This window comes from Peromyscus maniculatus, chromosome 1 (assembly GCF_049852395.1).
Source record: "Peromyscus maniculatus bairdii isolate BWxNUB_F1_BW_parent chromosome 1, HU_Pman_BW_mat_3.1, whole genome shotgun sequence".
NCBI classification, from domain to species: Eukaryota; Metazoa; Chordata; class Mammalia; order Rodentia; family Cricetidae; genus Peromyscus; species Peromyscus maniculatus.
In genome coordinates, this window is record NC_134852.1 from 5473623 (window position 1) to 5494502 (window position 20880).

At 39.9% G+C, this 20880-nt stretch overlaps 1 protein-coding gene and 1 pseudogene across 2 annotated transcripts in view; one reads left to right on the forward strand and one right to left on the reverse strand.

Moving 5' to 3' along the window:
• LOC102911294 (paired immunoglobulin-like receptor B) overlaps window positions 1-20880 on the reverse strand; it is a 160534-nt gene that overhangs the window by 133696 nt on the left and 5958 nt on the right. The window contains exons 9-10 of one of the 2 annotated variants that reach the window (XM_076568433.1): window positions 19607-19739; window positions 5894-6292 (exon numbers count right to left, since the gene is read on the reverse strand). In XM_076568433.1, the coding sequence (XP_076424548.1) occupies window positions 6259-6292; window positions 19607-19739 (167 nt within the window). In that variant the 3' untranslated portion in view covers window positions 5894-6258. Of the gene's footprint in view, window positions 6293-19343; window positions 19740-20880 lie in introns of those variants that run through there. The other variant, XM_076568434.1, reaches the window with a different exon arrangement.
• LOC107400388 (coiled-coil-helix-coiled-coil-helix domain-containing protein 2 pseudogene) lies at window positions 7934-8391 on the forward strand (annotated as a pseudogene).

A 20880-nucleotide genomic window follows, 5' to 3' on the forward strand; every position in this document is an offset into this window, starting at 1 on the left:
TGGTGGTGGTACATTTACCACCAGCTTTGGGAGCCATGCTACTACCAACTCTCGGGAGCAGTGGGTCTATGCCACCATTAAAACAGCGTGTAGCCCAGAAACATTTTTTTTGTCTGTACTAGAAAAAGCTAAATCTGCCATGCAGTGTGCTGTGCATGGATTGGAGAAACCTCTGTGTAACTCAGTGGGAATCCACCATGCTGTCACTCCAGTCGAAATGCCATGAGCCCACCATACTGTAGCTCATGGCTGGCCTGAGACACAACGAGGAAGCTGTTTATAGCTCCATTGTTGTGTGTTTAGAAGCCCTTTTTAATTCTTTTAGGCCTTATGGAAATTCAAGAGCCCCACATTGGTATACCAAATGTAGTCAGAAGTTTTCCTGTGTCCTGGCCAGCGAGTGGTTAGGACAAATCTCTCCCATTTTCATCCCCCAAGTAAACACACAGAGGCCAGCTTATATTAATTATAACTGCTTGTCCATTAGCGCAGGCTTATTACTGACTAGCTCTTACACTTAAGTTAGCCCATAATTCTTATCTATGTTTAGCCACAAGGCTTGTCACCTTTTTTCAGTTCTGCCTTGACATCTTGCTTCCTCTGTGTCTGGCTGGTGACTCCTGATGCAGCCTTCCTCTTCTCAGAATTCTCCTCATCTGCTCACCCAGCCTATACTTCCTGCCTGGCTACTGGCCAATCAGCACTTTATTTATCAACCAACCAGAGCAACACACATTCACAGCATACTAAACGATATCCCATAGCAAGGTTCAAATTTTATTATCTTTTGATTAAATTCTTTTTATTCTTCAATTTGAGTGAACACATTTCACACTATTTATTCCCTGTGAACAAAGCACATACCCACACTCCAGCACACATGCACATGCAAGTACACACAGCAGTTTTTAGTTTTACATATTTTATCCAACCTTGAATCCTGGAGTACACTCATGCTCATACCATAATCCATGATGTGTTTCCTGCTGTGTTCAGTATTTTTAGTCTCCTTAGACATGAAGAAATTTTCCACCCAGCTTCATGATGGAATGAGCAGGATCATGTTGTCTTCTTTTTTATTTTCATTTTTTATTAAGAATTTTTTTATTCATTTTTGCATACCAATGACAGAGCCTTCTCTCATTCCTAACATCATCTATGCCCCAGGGTTGGAGAGTTACTTAAATTTCTCATTGAGGTATCTGTGAATTTCCTTCTGTTCCTTTCATTCCTCACCCTCCCTTTTCTCTGATGCAGCCAAGAAGACAAACTCAGGAAGGAGTATGAAAGTGTGAATGGGTGAGTGTATAGGTGACCCAGGTCTCAGAAGGGGGTGGGATTCCCTATGTGCAATCTAACCAGGGTCTCTGGGCATCAAGCCCAGGGAACCACCAAAACTTGGGAAACAAACTTAGAAACACTTCTGTGAAAATATGATCTGAGTGTCTGTGCAGATGTCAAGCATTCTGTGCAATTTTCCAACTGCAGAAATTTATCCCATGAGATGCCAAGATAGCTTCACTTCTCTGATGGTGCCCTGGCTTGTAGGGTCTCTGTCATCCTGGCTGAGACTCTTTGCTCTATTTGAGTCTAGAGAGAGACAACTGCTTACACTTTTTCAGAATCTGTGGAGCAAGTTACTAGGGAAACAGGTCCCTCAGAATAGGTCAATTTTGTCCAGCGTCACAAACAACCATCTGCTGGGTAGTGCTCAGTTCCAAATAACAGCCTTTTGTTTCCCCAGTTTCTGGTTATTTACTGCCATCTATGAAAAAACCTGCATGTGAGGAAGAAGGCAGAGAGAGAGAGAGAGAGAGAGAGAGAGAGAGAGAGAGAGAGAGAGAGAGAGAAATACAAGGTATCTGTTGGGTTCTCTGCAGCCTCATCTTGGTTTAGCATATGACTACCTTCCCAATGGATTTTCTTAGGGTAAGGCACCCATGGAAGTGGACTCTCAATTAGCAAGAACCAGTAGGCCACAGGACAGCTCATAAATTTGCAAAATTCATGTGGCTTGCAGGCTCATCTCTTTCTCTCATTATATTTGTGATTATTTGGGTAGTTTTTAATTTTCTTAGTCAGTCTTATGTGCAGTAGGTCTAATTTTCGATGGAAATTCTCTTCTTTCTCAAATATTTGCCTTAAGATCCAGCAGGGGGGTAGTGCTTCTCAATTCTCTTATCTGGAACTACTAACTACAACACCTAATCCTGGGAACTTCCCTAACTCAATAGAGATACTTAGGTACATTTGAGAAAAGAGCACGTGGAACATTGCCGCACAGTTCTGGAAAGGAGAGTAAGACATACATGCACAGAATATGGAAAATGCCTAGGGAATATGCATAATGCCACCTGTCGAGAGTAAGTTCCCTAGACACCAAGCCAATAGAATCAATGATAGGGCCTAGTGTGAACCAATGGAAAAATGCAATGTAAAATATGGGATGGACAAATCCATCTTTACCACACACAGGAGCTTATATTGGTGGAAGAAGTGTGGTATAGAGGGATGGCAAAGGAATGCCTTATCTAAGTCTGTCTTATACAGAGAGATTGAAACATGGGGCCCTCTTGTAGAAAAGGAAGACTGTATAAAAGTATATCTTGAAGATATGAAAGAATTGTTTGTGTTTGAATATTGTTGTCCTTAAAGCATTGTTTGTTATTTTTTAACTTTGCAACTGCCAGCGGCTGCCAGCTGACATCAGTGCTACAGAGCAGGATGTGTCTTGCTCAATATTTAGTTAAGTCTGCAAAAAGGCTGAACTCTATATCCAGAATAAGGTTGTATAGAATGTGGGAAAGTGTACTTGGGGAAGTATAAAGGGGAACAGTGAAGGCTTTTCATGGTGATGGTGATGTTTTTCTTAAAATGTGATTTATTTCTTCAAAGTAAAAAATAGGAGCCAATTATAAAGCTGTTTGTGTAGGCAAAACTGGTAAAATTTTTAAAGTATAAATAAAGACAGTTTAAGTTATTTGGGGCCACTTGAGTGCAATCCACTTGGTGATCATTATTTTTCCTTGTGCAGATGCCCCTTCCTGACCTCAGAACCTGTACCTGAGCTGAGATTAGACCCAGGCAGGTATCAGTTCAGTATCAGAGAGATAGTGGATAGGATCTGGGGTCAACATTCTGAGGAATTAAACCCAGGACTTTACCACACTCCCTGTTTTCTGTCTTTATTTTGTGCTTCATTGGAAGAAATCTAGTCTGAGGACAGTGTGGAGCTTGAGAGTTGAGTGAGCTCCCTGCCCCCATTGGCAGTGCTAAGAACTAGGGCCCCTATTTAGTCCAGAGGGCCTTTTTTGTTCTCCCCATCTAGACCCTCAGGAAGATCCACAGCTGACCCCTCCCTTCTGCAAACACCTGCCTCCTGTGTGCTCTGGTCTCATTCTACCCTGTTTTTTTTATTTGGAACCACATGTCTCCTTCCTCCTTTTCCCTTTGTGGGTCCTTGGCATCTGTCTGGTTGTTAACATGCTCCTAGGATCTCAGAAGGTCATGTGACTAAATGAGTTTTGATGTTCCCAATACCACCACACATTTATTAAGCTGTCACAAGAGACATCTTTGACCAGGCTCTCTGAGGAGGTTAAAGTTAGAGCAAAAGGCAAATTCCTTAGCCAGGCTGAGACAACATGTTAATAAAGGCAGAGTGTATGCTGCACAAAATGTTTGGAAGAAACAAAGTAGAGTAAAGGCATTGACTATGTGGGCCAGAGAGGGCCAGTGTGAATCACCAGGGAAGACACTGAGAGGTGTCTTCTGAGGGGAAGCCTGGATGGAGACGTCCACAGAGATGTCTAAGAAACCAGCAACTGTAGGCAGAAGACACAGCAGAGGCAAATAACTCAAGCAGGAAGACATATTGTGTGATTTGAGACAAGACAACAATGATCAGAATGGCAGGATAACAGGTCATATTGTAGGGATTCCCAATAGCCAATAAGAAAATCAAGAAACAGCCATATTATCTGGTCAGGGTCCTTGACTCTGGGAGCAACCACACCCCTTTCCTTCTGCAACAGCCTTTCCTTTCCCTCTCTCCCCATTCCAGGTTTTAAACATTCTATAGCAAAGTTCCCAATAGGGATGTAAGTTACGCTATGTGAATGACAAAGAAGCAAAGGACGTATAAAACATTTTGTTCCAGATATTTGGTTCTCTGACTTTGTGGAGAAATCCCACATACTATGCTAGTACACAATAAAGACTACTTCATGCAAAAAAGCCTCAGGGTCCCATTTCTCTGTTCTGAAAGCATGATGGCTAGGGAATTTGCTTCATCAAAATGCAGAGAAGAAACTGAGAAGGCCTAATGAACAACAAGAAAAGGGGCCTATCATGTTCCTAGAAAGGCTAAAGGATCATATGAAAAAGTGGTTGGAATTAGACATTAGTAAAGTAATGTGTAACTATCAATGGCCAGACATAGTAAAAATGTTTAAAAGAACTGAGTGACAAAAGGGTAAGGACTGAAAAAAAATCTATGGAGAGAGGTGCAACATGTCTATTTAGGAAGAAACAAAGAAAAACAGAAGCCAAGGGCTGACTGTGAACTATGACAATCTACACTAATAATGGTGGACATGGACAAGGGTCTGGGAAATCAAGGTCCAAATATAAGGAAAATAAATGCTATCAACATAGGGAAAGGGGCATTTTTCCAACTTAAAGTTATTGCAAAAATAGAGGTCTTCATGCATTTTAGCAAGGATGAAGAGTCACTGAACGATGTCTTTTGTCATCTGAACTGCAATCACACAGTTAACTGTGGAGATGTTTGATTCCATGCTTTCCTTCCTGCCTTTTCTCTTTGGAGAACTGTTCCCTCACATCAAAGTCATTTTGATAACGTGACAAACATCTTGTTAAAATATAAACATTTTTCTAACCACACAGAGGGAGAAAAAAAGATATGATATTCCAAGTGGAGAAAAAAATTCACTAAAAAAAGCTTTTGTGGGAGGGGAGCTGGAGAGTAAAGACGACTTTTTTGTCCTTACAGAGGACTCATATCAATTCCTGGGCCATAAATAGTGTTTCATAAGCATCCACACTTCCAGTTCCAGGAGATATGTTGCTCTCTTTCCCACATATGCACAAATAGGTAAAACACTCACACATAAAATAAAATGAGCAAATCTAATTCTGTTTATATATTATGGATCCCAGTTTCCTGTTTTTGTGGGATGCCTGAATATTCAAATGAGTGTGTTTCTTATTCTTGTGCCTTCTATTCGGCTCTTTCCTTCTGTTTATGTGTCTATTCAAATTTGATGTGATAGTCTTTCTTTTAAACTCTATGGTGATATTTTGTCACACACTAATAAAATTTAACTCAAGATCAGAGAACAGAGCTAGACATACAGTTACTCATGCAGGTCAGGCAATGGCAGCACACATTTTTAATCCTAGCACTCAGCAGGCAAAGGCAGAGATCCATTTGGATCTCTGTGAGTTCAAGGCCACCCTAGATTACATGAGATTAATCCAGTCTAAAAGAAACAGAGCCAGGCAGTAGTGGCACACATCTTTAATACCAGCATTTGCGATCTCAGATCTTTGCTACTAGTACTTGGGAAGCATGTTCACCATTAATCCAAGCACTGGGAAGACGGACAGAGGAAGTGATAAGGCTGGGCAGAGAAAGGCATACAAGTCAGGAGTAGAAGGAAAGCAAGGCTCTTTTGCTGAGGACTCCGAGGCATTTAGTCACAAAATTCATGGAGAGAGGATCTTGCCTCCCCTTTTAGCTTGAGGATTTATGAGTGGTGAGAAGTTTCTCTAGTGGTTTGTTCCTTTGTCTCTCTGATCTTTCAGTATGTACCCCAATATATGGATCCGACTTTTTAAATAAGACCAATTAGGACTCGGGCAACAAATCTCATTGTATTTTATTTTGTTTTATTTTAATATTATATCTTAGAATCCTATACTTTTCTAATGACATAAAGAAAGGGAATAGATCCAGATGAAAGGGGAAGGAGGGAGGTTCTATGAAGAAATGAGGTTGGGGAAACCAGGATACATGATATGGGAAAAGAATTGATTTTCAATAAAAGACCTCTGTGTTACTTCATGATGAGAGTCCAATTCACAGACTATCCTCATATTTGTCCCTGTGTTGGATCAGTGTCTTCTTCCATGTTATTCCAGACATTGTCTTCTTCATTGTTAGTGAAGTCTGAACTGTACTTGATAAATGCAGGATGAAGTTCTGGTCACTCTGGCAACATGCTCCATGATAGTCTAAAAACTTGTATGCTGACTGGGAATGTGGCACCTATATGTGGACAGGGCCTGTTATCAGTGGACTGTGATTTGTAATTTTTCACATGTAATTTGGAACATATCCCCATGAATTCCCTGCTAAAAGGCACAGCTTGAAACAAACCTATGCAGGTTAGGCACAGATGAAGAAAACTACATCAAGAGTTGAGTGTTTGTTTATTATGGGACATGTTCAGCAGGTGACTGTAAAGTGTCTTTTCCTAACAAATCTGACTTGTGCTGGTGCAAAGTGGAAATAAAGTATCCTGAGGAAAGGAACTCAGTGATAAGTTACTCTGACTTATCCTGAAGGAAATTAAGGCAAAAGTAAGTTCAGATGCTCCCACAATCAGAACCTCCTCTGTCATGAGTGTCCCCTTCCCTGATCTGAGGAGACTCAAATATCCCCAGGGTAAGAGAGGTGGTTGCTCCTTCTCTCTCAGAATCTCTGCATGTGTGTCTTTCATTTCCTCTTCCTGTCCATTTAGACAGCACTTTTTATTACAACTAGTTATCTTTCTGGCCTTGAAGATGCTTTTGTGAAGATACAGGGCTTGTAAAGCCACAGAGACACATTGAGCACATGACTACACTCCTTATGGAGCCAAGCCCTTTCTCTGACACTTCAGTTATTTAAGAATTGCTTCCTTCTATTACCCATGCAGTGATTATTAACCACTGAGAGCATGTTACAACCACTTAGTCCTCGGCCAGAATGTGACTGGTGTTTCTAACTGGCTCCTTTCTGATACTGAAGAAGCATCTTTGCAAAGGTACCAATAATGGGTAAATTAGTGGCCGCTTTCTACACATGAGGGAGGTACATAGAAGGGAAGTTGAGTATCTCTAACAGTGGACGTCAAGTCTAGTGTCGAGGCTGCAATGAAGATGGGTGGAGTCTAGTCCTGATCAGAGGGTAAGACACACTTAGGATTGCTTAATCGTTAAGGAAGATCAGCACTCCCTCAGCCTCCAAGACTGAAACTGCTCTCTGAGATAGACCCTGCCAGTACTGATGGGACTAAGAGGTGAGTCTTTGTCCATATAGCCAAACACACCAGCCTGTAGGCTTTGGGCCCAGGGGTACAACCTTGCTCCCTCACACCATCACCCATTGCAGGCTCAGTTTCAGGCCAGTAGGCAGGTCTCCTGCAGACAGGTTGGACTACCACTATCCCCCACCAGACCCTGTAATCACAAACCCCACCCCTTCAAATTCCACTGACCCTCCGAGACTGCAGCTGCTCCCTCAGACAGAGTCTGCCAGCACCGATTGGACTACGAGCTGATTCCTAAGACACAAAGTCCATTAGCCCTGATTGGACCAAGAGCCCTGATTAGACCAAGAGCCTCCAATGGATCAAGAGTATCGATCAGTTCAAGAGAGGCTCCCTCAGACACAGACACCGCTTGCACTGAGTGGAGAAAGAGATGGGTAGACACTAGTGCAAAAATACAGTCAACAACATAAAAACCAATATGGCTCCATCAGAACCTAGTGGTTCTATATCAGAAAGACCTGAACTTCCAAATGCAGAAGAAATTGACCTTAAAAATGACATTAAGAAAATGATAGAGACCTTTAAAGAAAACATGAACACTCAGTCATTTTCTGACTCTGAGTGTGTGAGCACTTAGGATGCCATGGGGCTGAATCCGCTCTTCCCAGGTGGCCCCTCCGGCCAGCCAGGCCCCTCCTATGAGGGCTGCTCCCAGACAAGCACCTGCAGCTCATCCTCCAGGAGCAGCTGCACCATCTGCAGTTGACTCACCTCTGCACACAGGCAGCCAAGTCTGATGGCCCAGATGGCCACCACGGCAGCTGGTGTGGCTGTGGGCTCTGCAGTGGAGTCCACCCTGGGTCATGCCATCACTGGGGGCTTCAGCAGAGCTGGTGATGCTGAGCCTGCAAGGCCTGACATCACTTACCAGGAGCCCCACAGATCTCAGCCGCTGGACTAGCAATCTTGTGGGCCTTGCTCTCTTGAGATCAAACAGTTTCTAGAGTATGCCCAGAATCAGAATTCGGTCAAGCTCTTCGAGCGATTCAATGAAGTGTTGTGGCAGTGCAGAATTGCAAACGGTTTATTGCAATCAAAAAGTTCAAACTGAAGAAATTGATATGGGCTCTACATTGACAGTGCAAGTGAGGACCCTGACCAAACCTTATTTCTTATAGATCCATTGCTTCAGAATAGCCATGAAAGAGTTCTAACTATATAGATATTCACTGAGGCTTGTAGTGTTGGGAATGAAAAATGACGATCTCTTTGAATCAACTGTATTGGTTTTTTTGTGAGTTAATGGAAATAAAGTTGTTTTATTCTAAAAAAAAAAAGAAAAAATTACATTAGAGAAATTGAGCAAAAGACAAACAAAAATTGGAAGAAATCAATGAATCTCTTAAAGAAAGCCAGAAAAAGCAATTAAAGAGGTGAAGGAAACAGTTCAAGATTTGAAAACTGAAATAGAGAAAATAAAGAAGACACAAACTGAGGGAATGCTGCAAATGGAATATCTGAGTAAATGAACAGGAACTACAAATACAAGCATAACCAACAGAATGCAAGAGATGGAAGAGAGAATCTCTGGAATTGAAGATACAATAGCAGAAATAGATTGTTAAGTCAAAGAAAACACTAAAGCCAGAAAAGTCATAACACAAACATCCAGGAAATTCGGGACACCATGAAAAGACCAAACCTAAGAATAATAGGGATAAAAGAAGAAGAATACCAACACAAAGGCACAGAAAATATATTCAAAACATCATAGATTCAAACTTTCCCAACCTAAAGAAGGAAATTCCTATAAAGATGCAAGAAGCTTACAGAACACCAAAGATTCTGGATCCAAAAAGAAGTCCCTTCACCACATAATAATTAATCCATTAAACATACAGAATAAAGAAAAAAATATTAAGAGCTGCAAAGGAAAAAGGCCAAGTAACATATAAAGGCAGACCAATCTGAATAACACCCGAATTCTCAATGGAGACTCTAAAAGCCAGAAGGTCCTGGACAGATGTTATGCAGACACCAAGAGACCATGGATGCCAACCCAGACTAATATAGCCAGCAAAACTCTCAATTGCCATCGACGGTGTAAACAAAATATTCCATGGTAAAACCAGATTTAAATAATAGCTATCATCATATCCAGCCCTATAGAAAGCAATAGAAGGAAAAAATCCAACTTAAGGAATTTAGATACACCCATGAAAATGCAGGCAATATATAATCTCACATCAGCAAATACCAAAGGGAAATATGCAACACTACCACCAAACAATAACAGGAGTTAACAATCACTGGTCATTAATATCCATTAATATCAATGGACTCAATTCACCTATACAAAGTCCCAAGCTACCAGAATGGATATGAAAACAGGATCCATCCTTCTGCTACATACAAGAAACAGACCTCAACTTCAAGGACAGACACTACCTCAGAGTAAAAGGCTGGGAAAAGACTTTGCAATCAAATGGAATTAAGACGCAAGCTGATATAGTTATAATAATTTCTAATAAAATAGACTTCAAACTAAAATCAATCAAAAGAGTTTGGGAAGGACATTACATATTTATCACAGGGAAAATCCACCAAGATGAAGCCTCAATTCTAAACATTTATGCTCCAAGTACAAGGGCACCCACATTTGTAAAAGAGACATTACAAAAGCTCAAATTGCACATTAAACCTCACACACTAGTAGTGGGAGACTTCAACACCCCACTCTCACCAATGGACAGGTCTGCCACACAGAAACCTAACAGAGAAATAAGGGAAATAAGAGATATCATGACTCAAATGGCCTTAATAGATATCTACAGAACATTCCACCCTAACAAAAAAGAACATAGCTTCTTCTCAGCAAAACATGGAACCTTCTATAAAATTGACCACATGCTTCATCACAAAGCAAATCTCAACAGATACAAAAAATTGAAATAACCTCCTGTATCTTATTGGACTACTATGACTTAAAGGTAGATTTCAACAACAACAAAAATTACAGAAAACCTACAATATCATGAAAACTGAATAATGCCCAACTGAATCACCAATGAGAAAAGGAAAAAATCAAGAAATCAAAGACTTCATAGAATTCAATGAAAATGAATGTTCTATATACACAAATTTATGGGTCATTATGAAAGCAGTGCTAAGTGGAAAATTCATAGCAATAAATGTCCACATAAAGAAGATGGAGAAATCTCACACAATTGACTTAACAGCACAACTGAAAGCTCTAGAACAAAAAGAAGCATACTCATGCAGAAAGAACAGATGCCAGGAAATAAACAAATTGAAGGCTGAAATCAATAATATAGACACAAAGAGAACAATACAAAGAATCAATGAAACAAAGAGTTGGTTCTTTGAGAAAACCAACAAGTAAAACAAGTCCTTATCCAAATTAGCCAAAAGGCAAAGAGAGAGCATCCAAATTAACAAAATCAGAAATGAAAAGGGAGACATAACAACAGAAATGAGGAATCCCATAGAATCATAAGATCATACTTTAAAAAAACCTGTATTCCACAAAATTGGAAAATCTGAAAGAAATGGACAATTTCCTGGATAGGTACCACATACTAAAGTTAAGTGAAGACCAGATAAAATAGAAACAGTCATTAAAAGTCTCCCAACCATAAAAAAGCCCAGGACCTGGTGGTTTCAATGCAGAATTCTTGCACATTTTCAAAGAAGAGCCAATTAACCAACACTCTTCAAATTGTTCCACACAATAGAAACAGAAGGAATATTACGAAACTCTATGAGGCTACAGTTACCATGATAGCCACACCACATCAAGATGCAAAAAAGAAAGTGAATTACAGACCAATTTCCCTTATGAACATCGATGCAAAATACTCAATAAAATATTGGCAAACAGAATCCAAGAACACATAAAAAATTATCCACATGACCAAGTAGGCTTCATCTCAGGGATGCAAGGATGGTTCAACATACAAAATTCTGTCAATGTAATACACCATATAAAAAAACTGAAAGAAAAAACCCACATGATCATCTCATTAGATGCTGAAATGGCCTTTGAAAAAATTCAACACCAGATCATGATAAAGGTTCTGAAGAGATCAGGAATACAAGGAACACACTTTAACATAGTAAAGGTAATTACTATGGTAATTACTATGGCAAAGGTAATTACAACAGGCCGATAGCTGACATCAAATTAAATAGAGAGAAATTCAAAGCGATTACTCCACTAAATTCAGGAACAAGAAAAGGCTGTCCACTCTCCCCATACTTATTCAATATAGTACTTGAAGTTCTAGCTAGAGCAATAAGACAGCAAAAGAAGATCAAGGGTATACAAATTAGAAAGGAAGTAGTCGAACTTTCACTATTTGCAGATGATATGCTAGTATACAAAAATGACCCCAAAAATTCTACCAGGGACTCCTCAGCAGATAAACTCCTTCAGTAAGGTGGCAGGATACAAGATTAACTCAAAAAAATCAATAGCCCTCCAATATACAAATGATAGACTGACTGAGAAAGAAATCAGAGAAACATCATTATTTACAATAGTCATAAATAATATAAAATACCTTGGGGTAACTCTGCCTAAACAAGTGAAAGATCTGTATGATAAGAACTTTAAGTCACTGAAGAAAGAAATTGAAGAAGATATCAGAAAATGGAAAGATCTCCCATGCTCACAGATAGGTAGAATTAACATAGTAAAAATGTCAATCTTACCAAAAGCAATCTACAGATTCAATGCAATCCCCACCAAAATCCCAACACAAATCTTCACAGACTTAGAAAGAACAATGCTCAACTTCATATGGAAAAACAAAAGCCAGGATAGAAAAAGAATACTGTATAATAAAGCAATCACTGGAGGCATCACAATCCCTGACCTCAAGCTCTAATATAGAGCTATAGTAATAAAATCCCCTTGGTACTGGCATAAAAACTGATGTGGACCAATGGAATCAAATTGAAGACTTTTACATTAATCTGTACACTGGTTGAACAATTGGTTCTTTTGAAAGCTAAACACATTCATCCCATGATTGATAGTTCTACTCCTAGGTCTTTAGTTTAAGGAATTGGAAACACCAATTACAGTATCTCATACTTCCAAATTTCATAAGAGCTTCAATAAATGGAGTCAAATCTGGTCACTCAGGTGAGCATAATCCAGGAAATGGGAAAATATGTTGTGTGCATATATGGAATGACACTGTTAACCAAATACAGCACACTTGAATCTTAAAGACCTCTTATTCAGTAACAGGACCAGTCACATAGGAACCCTTTTCTGAGACAGGATAGCTAGCTAGGACTTTGATGTTTCTAAATTATATGCAGTTTCCAAACGGTACCATCAGAAAGTGGTTTCCCTGAAGCAGAGACCAGGCAATGACTGACAGAGAAGATCTCAAAGGAACTTCTTCCAGTAAGAGTAGGAGACTCGTAATTATGTGAAAGTGATTGCTTAGATCATAGTTTTATGTGAAATGTATCCATCTATGCTAGTAAGTGGGCAAATTTTGTTGCATAAAAATCACTTGACATCAGAGGTCCTAAAAAGTGACATTGGGATGAGGGGGCCAATAGAGGGTAGGGAATGGGGGATGAGAACATAAGGGAATGGGATGGTTGAGCTGGAACAGGGATGGAGTGGTAGAGCAATGAAAGAGATACCACGATAGAGGGAGAAATCATAAGAATAGGGAGAAACTGTGTGCTAGGGAATTTACCAGCAATCCACAAGGATGACCCCACCTTAGACTACTAGTAATAGTGGAGAGGGTGCCTGAACTTGCTCACTCCAGTAATCAGATTGGTAAATACCCTAACTGTAATAGGAGAGCCTTCATCCAGTAACTGATGGAAGCAGATGGAGAGATCCACAGCCACCACCAGGCTGAGCTCTAGGAGTCCAGTCAAACAAAGAGAAGAGGGATTCTATGAGCAAGGGGCATCACGATCATGATAGGGAAAGCTGCAGAGACAAACACACAAAACTATTGGGAACTCATGAACATTAGATCAACAGCTGTGAAGCCTGCATGAGACTTAACTATGCCCTGTGCATAAGTGACAAAGTTGTGTAGCTTGGTCTGTTTAAGGGGCCCCCGGCAGTGGGATCAGGATCTATCCCTGGTGCATGAGCTGCAGTTTTGGAGCCCAATACCTATGGTGGAACACCTTGCATAGCCTTGATGCAGGGGGAGGTACTTGGTCCTGCCTCTACTGAATATGTCAGGCTTTGCTGACACCCCATGGGAGGGAGGCCTTACCTTGTTGGAGGAGAGAATGGGGGATGGGCTTGGAGGGAAAGCTAGAGAGATGGGAGGATGGAAGAGAGGGGGATCTATGGTTGGTATGTAAAACTAATAAATATTCCTTATTAAAAAAAGAAAAAAAGGAAGACCAACAACGATTCTGGGAAGTGAAACTCTCACAGTGTGCTGTGACTCCATCTCTCTCTTGTGCAATGGATATGATCTGTGCTTTCCTCTTTAAATAAGGGAAATGTCTAGGCAACAGAATATTTGAGTTGTTGCTGCTTTAGGATGTCAATTGTTATAGAAAGCTGAATGGACTCATTTGCATTAAATTCTGTTAAACCTCCAGTAGTAATCTGAATCCAGACAACGTGTCCATCATTGTAGTAAGTTGTACGTGAGAGCCCAGTGTACCTCTAATAAGGACCTGAACTCATTAATATATTGCCATTCAGTGGGTCAACATAAGCACATTTCTTTGCCAACATCAGTGTTCAGAGGCTGCAGTAGTATGTCCTAGTTTCTGATGGTTGGAGGAAAGCTAGTGTGAGTGTTACTGGCATTTTAGTGATAGACAGGTCATATTTCTCTCTCTCCTCTCTCTCTCTCTCTCTCTCTCTCTCTCTCTCTCTCTCTCTCTCTCTCTCTCTCTCTCTCTCTCTCTCCTCCCCCTCTCTATGCATGTGCGCATATCAGTGTATATCATTTGCATCTTGTATCTTCAATTGAATTTGCCTTGAGGGAAAAATGGGTGTCTGTGGGAGAGATTACCTGTGCTCACTGTGAACATCAGAAGGGCTTCTGTGATCCTTCAGGAAGGAGATCCCTTAGTAAGGAGTCTGCATAGATGAGGTAAGGACTGGAGTAGAATGACTGAAGATGGATTGCAGGGTTAAAGGAATAGAGGAAGGGGGAAAGGGGCCTGGAGTGCTGCTGCATGTGGGAGGATCAAGAGGACATACAGATGTCTTGAGTCTTCACTGCACTTGAGCTGTGCTGATGTCCAGGGGACAGTGGTAGAAACAGTTCATGTTGGTTTTAGGTTGGTATGAGAATGAGACAGGAAAGATAGAGGAACCGAGGGAGACTCTTCACTCCTGAAGTTAATTTGGGTGTCAAACATGACCATCAAAGATAGTGGCACAGAAGTTTAGAAAGAGTTCTGCAAGTCCTAGGTGACTCACTGAGGAAGCTGACTTCCCTCTTTGCCTGGGCTTGTCGTTTGTAACTGATAATTTCCTTATTCTTCTGACTTCTTCATTCCTGTCACAGGAAGGCCCTCCTACTCCCTCCTTTTCTTCCAAACCTCCTCACTGGGATTTTTCCTCTGTTCCTTTGTCTCTGTACACAGTTCCTGATACGACAGTATCAGCAATAATGCTCAGGGGAGCATATTTTCTGGCTGCTGTGTAATGTGCAGGAATATCATTTACAGACTTTCAAACTGAAGCTGGCAATAATATCCCTCTGCGCTTCTTTGGGGCACAATAAAGGCAATGACTTCTCTTTCAGGTTAGTGTGAGAATCAACTGATTCTGTAACATGCAGGAGTTCATTTATGGATACTTATTTCTGACAATATGAATTGGGGTGAGAGAGTGCATTGGTTAATTATATGTAAAGTTAAATTTAATTATAAAATAAAAAATACAATAAAAATTTTGTCATCTTGAAGTAGACTTAAAATCACTTGGGAAATAGGGGTCCTCAAGTGAGGAAGTACTTTGATGGGATAAGACTTTTGTCATGACGGTAGGGTATTTTCTTGATTAATTATTCTAAGATACATCAGAATCTAATGCTACACCTCTAAGAGGATACAGGGGGCAAAGTTTGGAACTCCTGACACAGCACTTCCATTCCCTGTTCCCAGCATGTAGTTTGCTGACTTAGGTATAGGAGGAGGAGGGTCTGTATTTTCACAGACACTGGGCATCTTTGCAGGATCCATCCAGCCCTTTCTCTTCTGGTTCACTTTGGTGTTGCTCATTCCTCCTCCCACAGCTTCATGCAGAACTGTCTGAAGTGTAACTAAGTATTGATAATGGTTGAAGTTAGGACAACCATTTGTCCCCCAAGGCAGGGGCAATAGTTCTGCTCATGCTTCTATCAGCAATGTCTTCCTTTCATCATGTTTTATGAATTCCTTAGGGTGTATTGGTCTATTTAAATAGTTTATCTGGTCTTGATTTAACTTTGTTACATTGTACCTATCCAGAAAATTGTCCATTTCTTTCAGATTTTCCAATTTTGTAGAGTACAGGTTTTTGAAGTATGACCTGATGATTATCTGGATTTCTGAATTATCTGTTGTTATGTCTCCCTTTTCATGTCTGATTTTTGTGATTTGGATCAACAGTCATTAAAAGTCTACCAATCAAAAATGTCCAGGACCAGATGGTTTCAGTACAGAATTCTACCAGAATTTCAAAGAAGAGCTAATTCCAATACTCTTCAAATTGTTCCACACAATAGAAACAGAAGGGACATTACCAAATTCTTTTTATGAGGCAACAGTTACCCTGATACACATATCACACAACAATGCAATGCAGAAGAGAATTACAGACCAATCTCTCTCATGAACACTGATGCAAAAATACTCAATAAGATATTGGCAAACTGAATCAAAGAACACATCAAAAATTATCCACCATGATCAAGTAGGCTTCATCCAAGGGAAGCAAGGATGGTTCAACATATGAAATTCTGTCAATATAAAACACCACATAAACAAATTGAAAGAAAGAAAACATGATCATCTCATTAGATGCTGAAAAATCCTTTGACAAAAAATCCAAGACCCCTTAATGATAAAAGTTCTAGAGAGATCAGGAACACAAGGAACATACCTAAACATAATAAAGGCAATTTACAGCAAGTTGACAGCCAACATCAAAATAAATGGAGAGAAACTCAAAGGGATTCCATTAAAATCAGGAGCAAGCCAAGGTTGCCTACTTTGCCCATATTTATTCAGTATAGTACTTGAAGTTCTAGCTAGAGCAATAAGACAACAAAAAGAGATCAAAGTGATAGAAATTGGAAAGTACGAATTCAAACCTTCACTATTTGCAGATGATATGATAGTATACATTAGTGACCCCCAAAATTCTACCAGGGAACTCCTACAGCTGATAAACTCCTTCAGTAAGGTAGCAGGAGACAATATTAACTGAAAAAAATCAGTAGCCCTCCTATATACAAACAAAAAAGGGGCTGATAAAGAAATCAGACAAATACTGCCATTTACAATAGCCACAAATAATATAAAATACCTTGAAGTAACTCTAAGCAAGTAAGTGAAGGACCTGTAGGACAAGAACTTTAAGTCACCGAAGAAAGAAATTGAAGAAGATATCGGAAAATGGAAAGATCTCCCCTGTTCATAGATAGGCAGGATTAACCTAGTAAAAATGGCAATCTTACCAAAATCAATCTACAGATTCAATGCAATCCCCATCAAAATCCAACACAAATCTTCACAGACCTGCAGAGAACAATACTCAACTTCATATGGAAAAGCAAAAATTCCAGGATAGCTAAAAATTTTTTCTACAACATAACAACCTCAGGAGGCATCACGATCCTTGACTTCAAGCTCTACTCTAGAGCTACAATAATAAAACAGCTTGGTACTGGCATAAAAACCCACATGTGGACCAATGGAATGGAATTGAAGACTCTGACATTAATATGCACACCTATGAACATATAATTTTTTTTTACAAAGATACCAAACCTGTACAATGGAAAAAAGAAAGCATCTTTGACAAATGGTGCTGGCATAACTGGATGTCAACATGTAGAAGATTGCAAATAGATCCACATCTGTTCCCATGCACAGAACTTAAGTCCAAGTGGATCAAAGACCTCAACATGAAATCTTGTGAGCTAGTGTTGTGTACAGAGTGGAAAGGACTTAGCACATATAGGCTGGGTGGTATCATGTGTCATCCTAGCTCCTTTTAGCCCTTTCATTGACCTCCATGTAGTAACTATCAGAGAACCCATTTCTAGTGTTCACTCTAAACATCATAAATCAGGATCAGTAAATGTCCCCTCCTACCATGTGCCTACTGGAGTCAGATGAATGTATGATAGGTCCAGTTAGTGTTTTTCATTAGGACAGAATGAGGTGGTATACTGATGGTGTGGACAATTGTAGACTCCTCAGGACTGCTCAGCTACTAATTGTGGTGGCACATCTCTTTAAATCCAGCACTTTAGAAGAAGGGGAAGGTGGATATTTGTTAGTTTAAGACCAACCAGGTCTACATAGTAAATTCCAGGACAGCTAGGGCTCTGTAGAGAGACCTTGTCTCAAAATAACAACAACAACAAAACAACAACAACAACACAAAAAGAAAACAAAAGGATCTTATCAGGTAGAGGGACAAATTGAGTACAGCCTACCCAAATATCTGGACTTTCAGGTCTAGAGAATGAAATATGTAACCTAAGACCTGCTCTATGGTCAGCATCACTGAAGTGTAAATCAAGAAAAGAAACTAGATGAAACAAATTATAGGCTGAAACCTCCCATGAACACAGCTGCAAAATATGCAAAAATTATTATTTCTCACCATGTAAAGACAGTCATAAACGGTACATATTCTGTGAGATCATGTTTATGAGATTTTGCTAAGTAGTCTACGATGCTGACACTGTGATAAACATTTACTAAATGTGTATTCTTCAGAACATATCCTGTTTATAGCTATGAGAATGTAGTATAAAATGAAAAAAAAAAACACCTAACAAAAAAGTAGAATTTACCCAGTCATGGAATCCCATTCAATTTTCAAAACCATATGATATTGATGATAGTAACAAGGTTACAATTAAAAACACACATAATGGGGCCAGCTTTTGAGGAAGAGTTAGCATTTGTCAATATCCCACAGCCATTCACCATGGACAATTAGAAAAAATTAGGAACAAAGAACTTCCAGAGTCAGAATTATTTCCTGTGCCAAAACACCAAAGTTATCATCATACTGAATGGCGAGAAAACAGATATTTTTCATTAAATCCTGAAGAAGGTAAGAGAGTCTCCTCTATTCAAACATTTCCAGCATTGTACTGGAGACTTAGCTAAGACAGAAATGGCAGAAAAGTAAAAGGACATTTCAATACAGGTAAAAAGAAGAGAGAGAAACAAACACCTCTATCATTGTTTGAAGATAACAGACGATTTTCTATGTAGAACTTATGAATCATTGTATGATAATTCATCCTAGCAAGGTGTTTCTGAGATGGTTGATCAGCATGCTAATTTCTTTTGCATATATGAAAATAGGCAGTGGGGAATGGAATAACAAACACATAAATTTCATCCAACACTCAACATCACATCTGTGATGTTACACTGCTGTTGTGAAGGTGTCTTTGATGGGGTTATATAGAGTGGTCAGCAAATGCCACAAATCAGGAAATTGTGTTAGGAAAACATCTTTTTTCTGTTGTGTCTACACTACCTTGATAATCCTTATTCTACCAGTGTGGTATTATTTGTTTTATATTTAAAAAGAAACTCCATGAAGAATAGGTTTTGAAGACTGAAAGGATGGGGGGTCACAGAGACAGTTTTGGGGCATCATAGGCAGAGTAATTTGAATTCTTGGCTCTGATTTTATTCATCATTTTGGTATTGAGGCACCTTCCTTGTTTTTGTCAAAAAGACAGAGCCTCCTGCCATGGAGAATGTGGCAATGTATAAAAATGGAAAATGACACATGAGAGGGAGGAAAGAAAATATGTATAGAAATGAGGACGCAAGCCAGACTGATGGGACAGCATAATCCCTCACTTTATAGATTCAGAAGTGTTGGTTCAGTAGCAAATGCCCACAGCAGGTGGAGGGACATGAATTGGCTGAGGAAAGATCTCACCACAATGCTCACACCTTCCTCTTCATCCAAATCACATTTGCTTCCTGGCCAATTCTCTCACATAAGAAATGGATTTTCTTACAGAAAGCTTGAATCATCAGAATTATTTCTCAGACTCTGGAACCTTGAAACATTTACTTCTTTCTCTTCTGATTACCTCTCAGCTGCATGGTGGATCTGTCTCTGGTTGCCCCAACTCTCAAAGACCAGAATCCCAATGACTATGAGGATCATGAAAGCCATCCCCATCCTGATGAGATTCTCCACTGTGTGATCCTGGTTCTCTGAGGCTGTGGTTGGGGAAAAAGAAGTTACAGGGGTTAGGAACAGTCAAAATTTCCTCAAGATAACTAAATGCCCCCAAGATTACTAAATGTTTGCAAGATAACTAAATATCTAACCAGAGATCATGCCTTCCCTGGATGGAGCTTGGTTCCTCTTTTTTCAGGGGTATGATTTTGAATTCTCTTTATTCAAATGTCTTGAGTTTGGGCATGTTCTAGGTTGGACTGAGAGTCTCAAATGATACTAAGAACCATAGAAGAGGAAGAGGATGTGTGCATGCTTAGAACTGAGTGTTTCACTTTCTCATTTACTGTAAATACCCTTCATTCTCATTCTATGAGCTCAGAGAGATCTGGGATGATTCTTTCCCCTGGCATAGCTGGTTCCCTCCCCTATTCTTACTAGTTTTTTTTAGCACCATTGTTTAAACACCAGTGAAAATATCAATTCCGAGTAGAATAAATTATTAAAACATTATTGGCCTTGATCCTAAGTCACTGAGCAGCCACTGACCATTCTGAGTGTGGTGTCTGTATGTCTGGTGAACTCAGCAGAGGTTGTGTGGACTCACATCCTCAGTCTGGGATGATTTCCGAAAGGGGTGTTTTTGCTGAATGTTTGTTCCTTTGTCATACTCAGACACCTCTATCTCTCCTGTGATCTGAGCATTCCCCTGATCCCTTCTGAGTATCCAGGGACCACATAGGGTTTCTTGAGGAGAAATTACCATATAGAATCAGAGTTGAGATATAGTTTCTGCCAATGTTGAGAACCTGTCTACTATTGCTAATCTTTCCCACATGTTCTTTGCCACATCAGACCAAGACATTTCTCACTGTCTGGTTCAGGCAAGATCACATCCTACTGATGTAGATTGTCCTACATCTCTTTTCTCTCACATACCATGTGAGAAATGCAGGATCAATGTGTGGGGCAGAGTCATGCAGAGTGTTCTGCAGTCCTGGCTCTCAAACGAAGGTGTGAAGTGACTCTGTGTGTGTATTTATGTGTGCATAGGTGTGTGTGTGTGTGTGTGTGTGTGTGTGTGTGTGTGTGTGTTTATGTGTACCAGGAAAGGCAGTATATAGTAAGACATTGGGGTTTTACCTAATGGTTTCCCCAATAACTTGGAAACCTCACACTAAC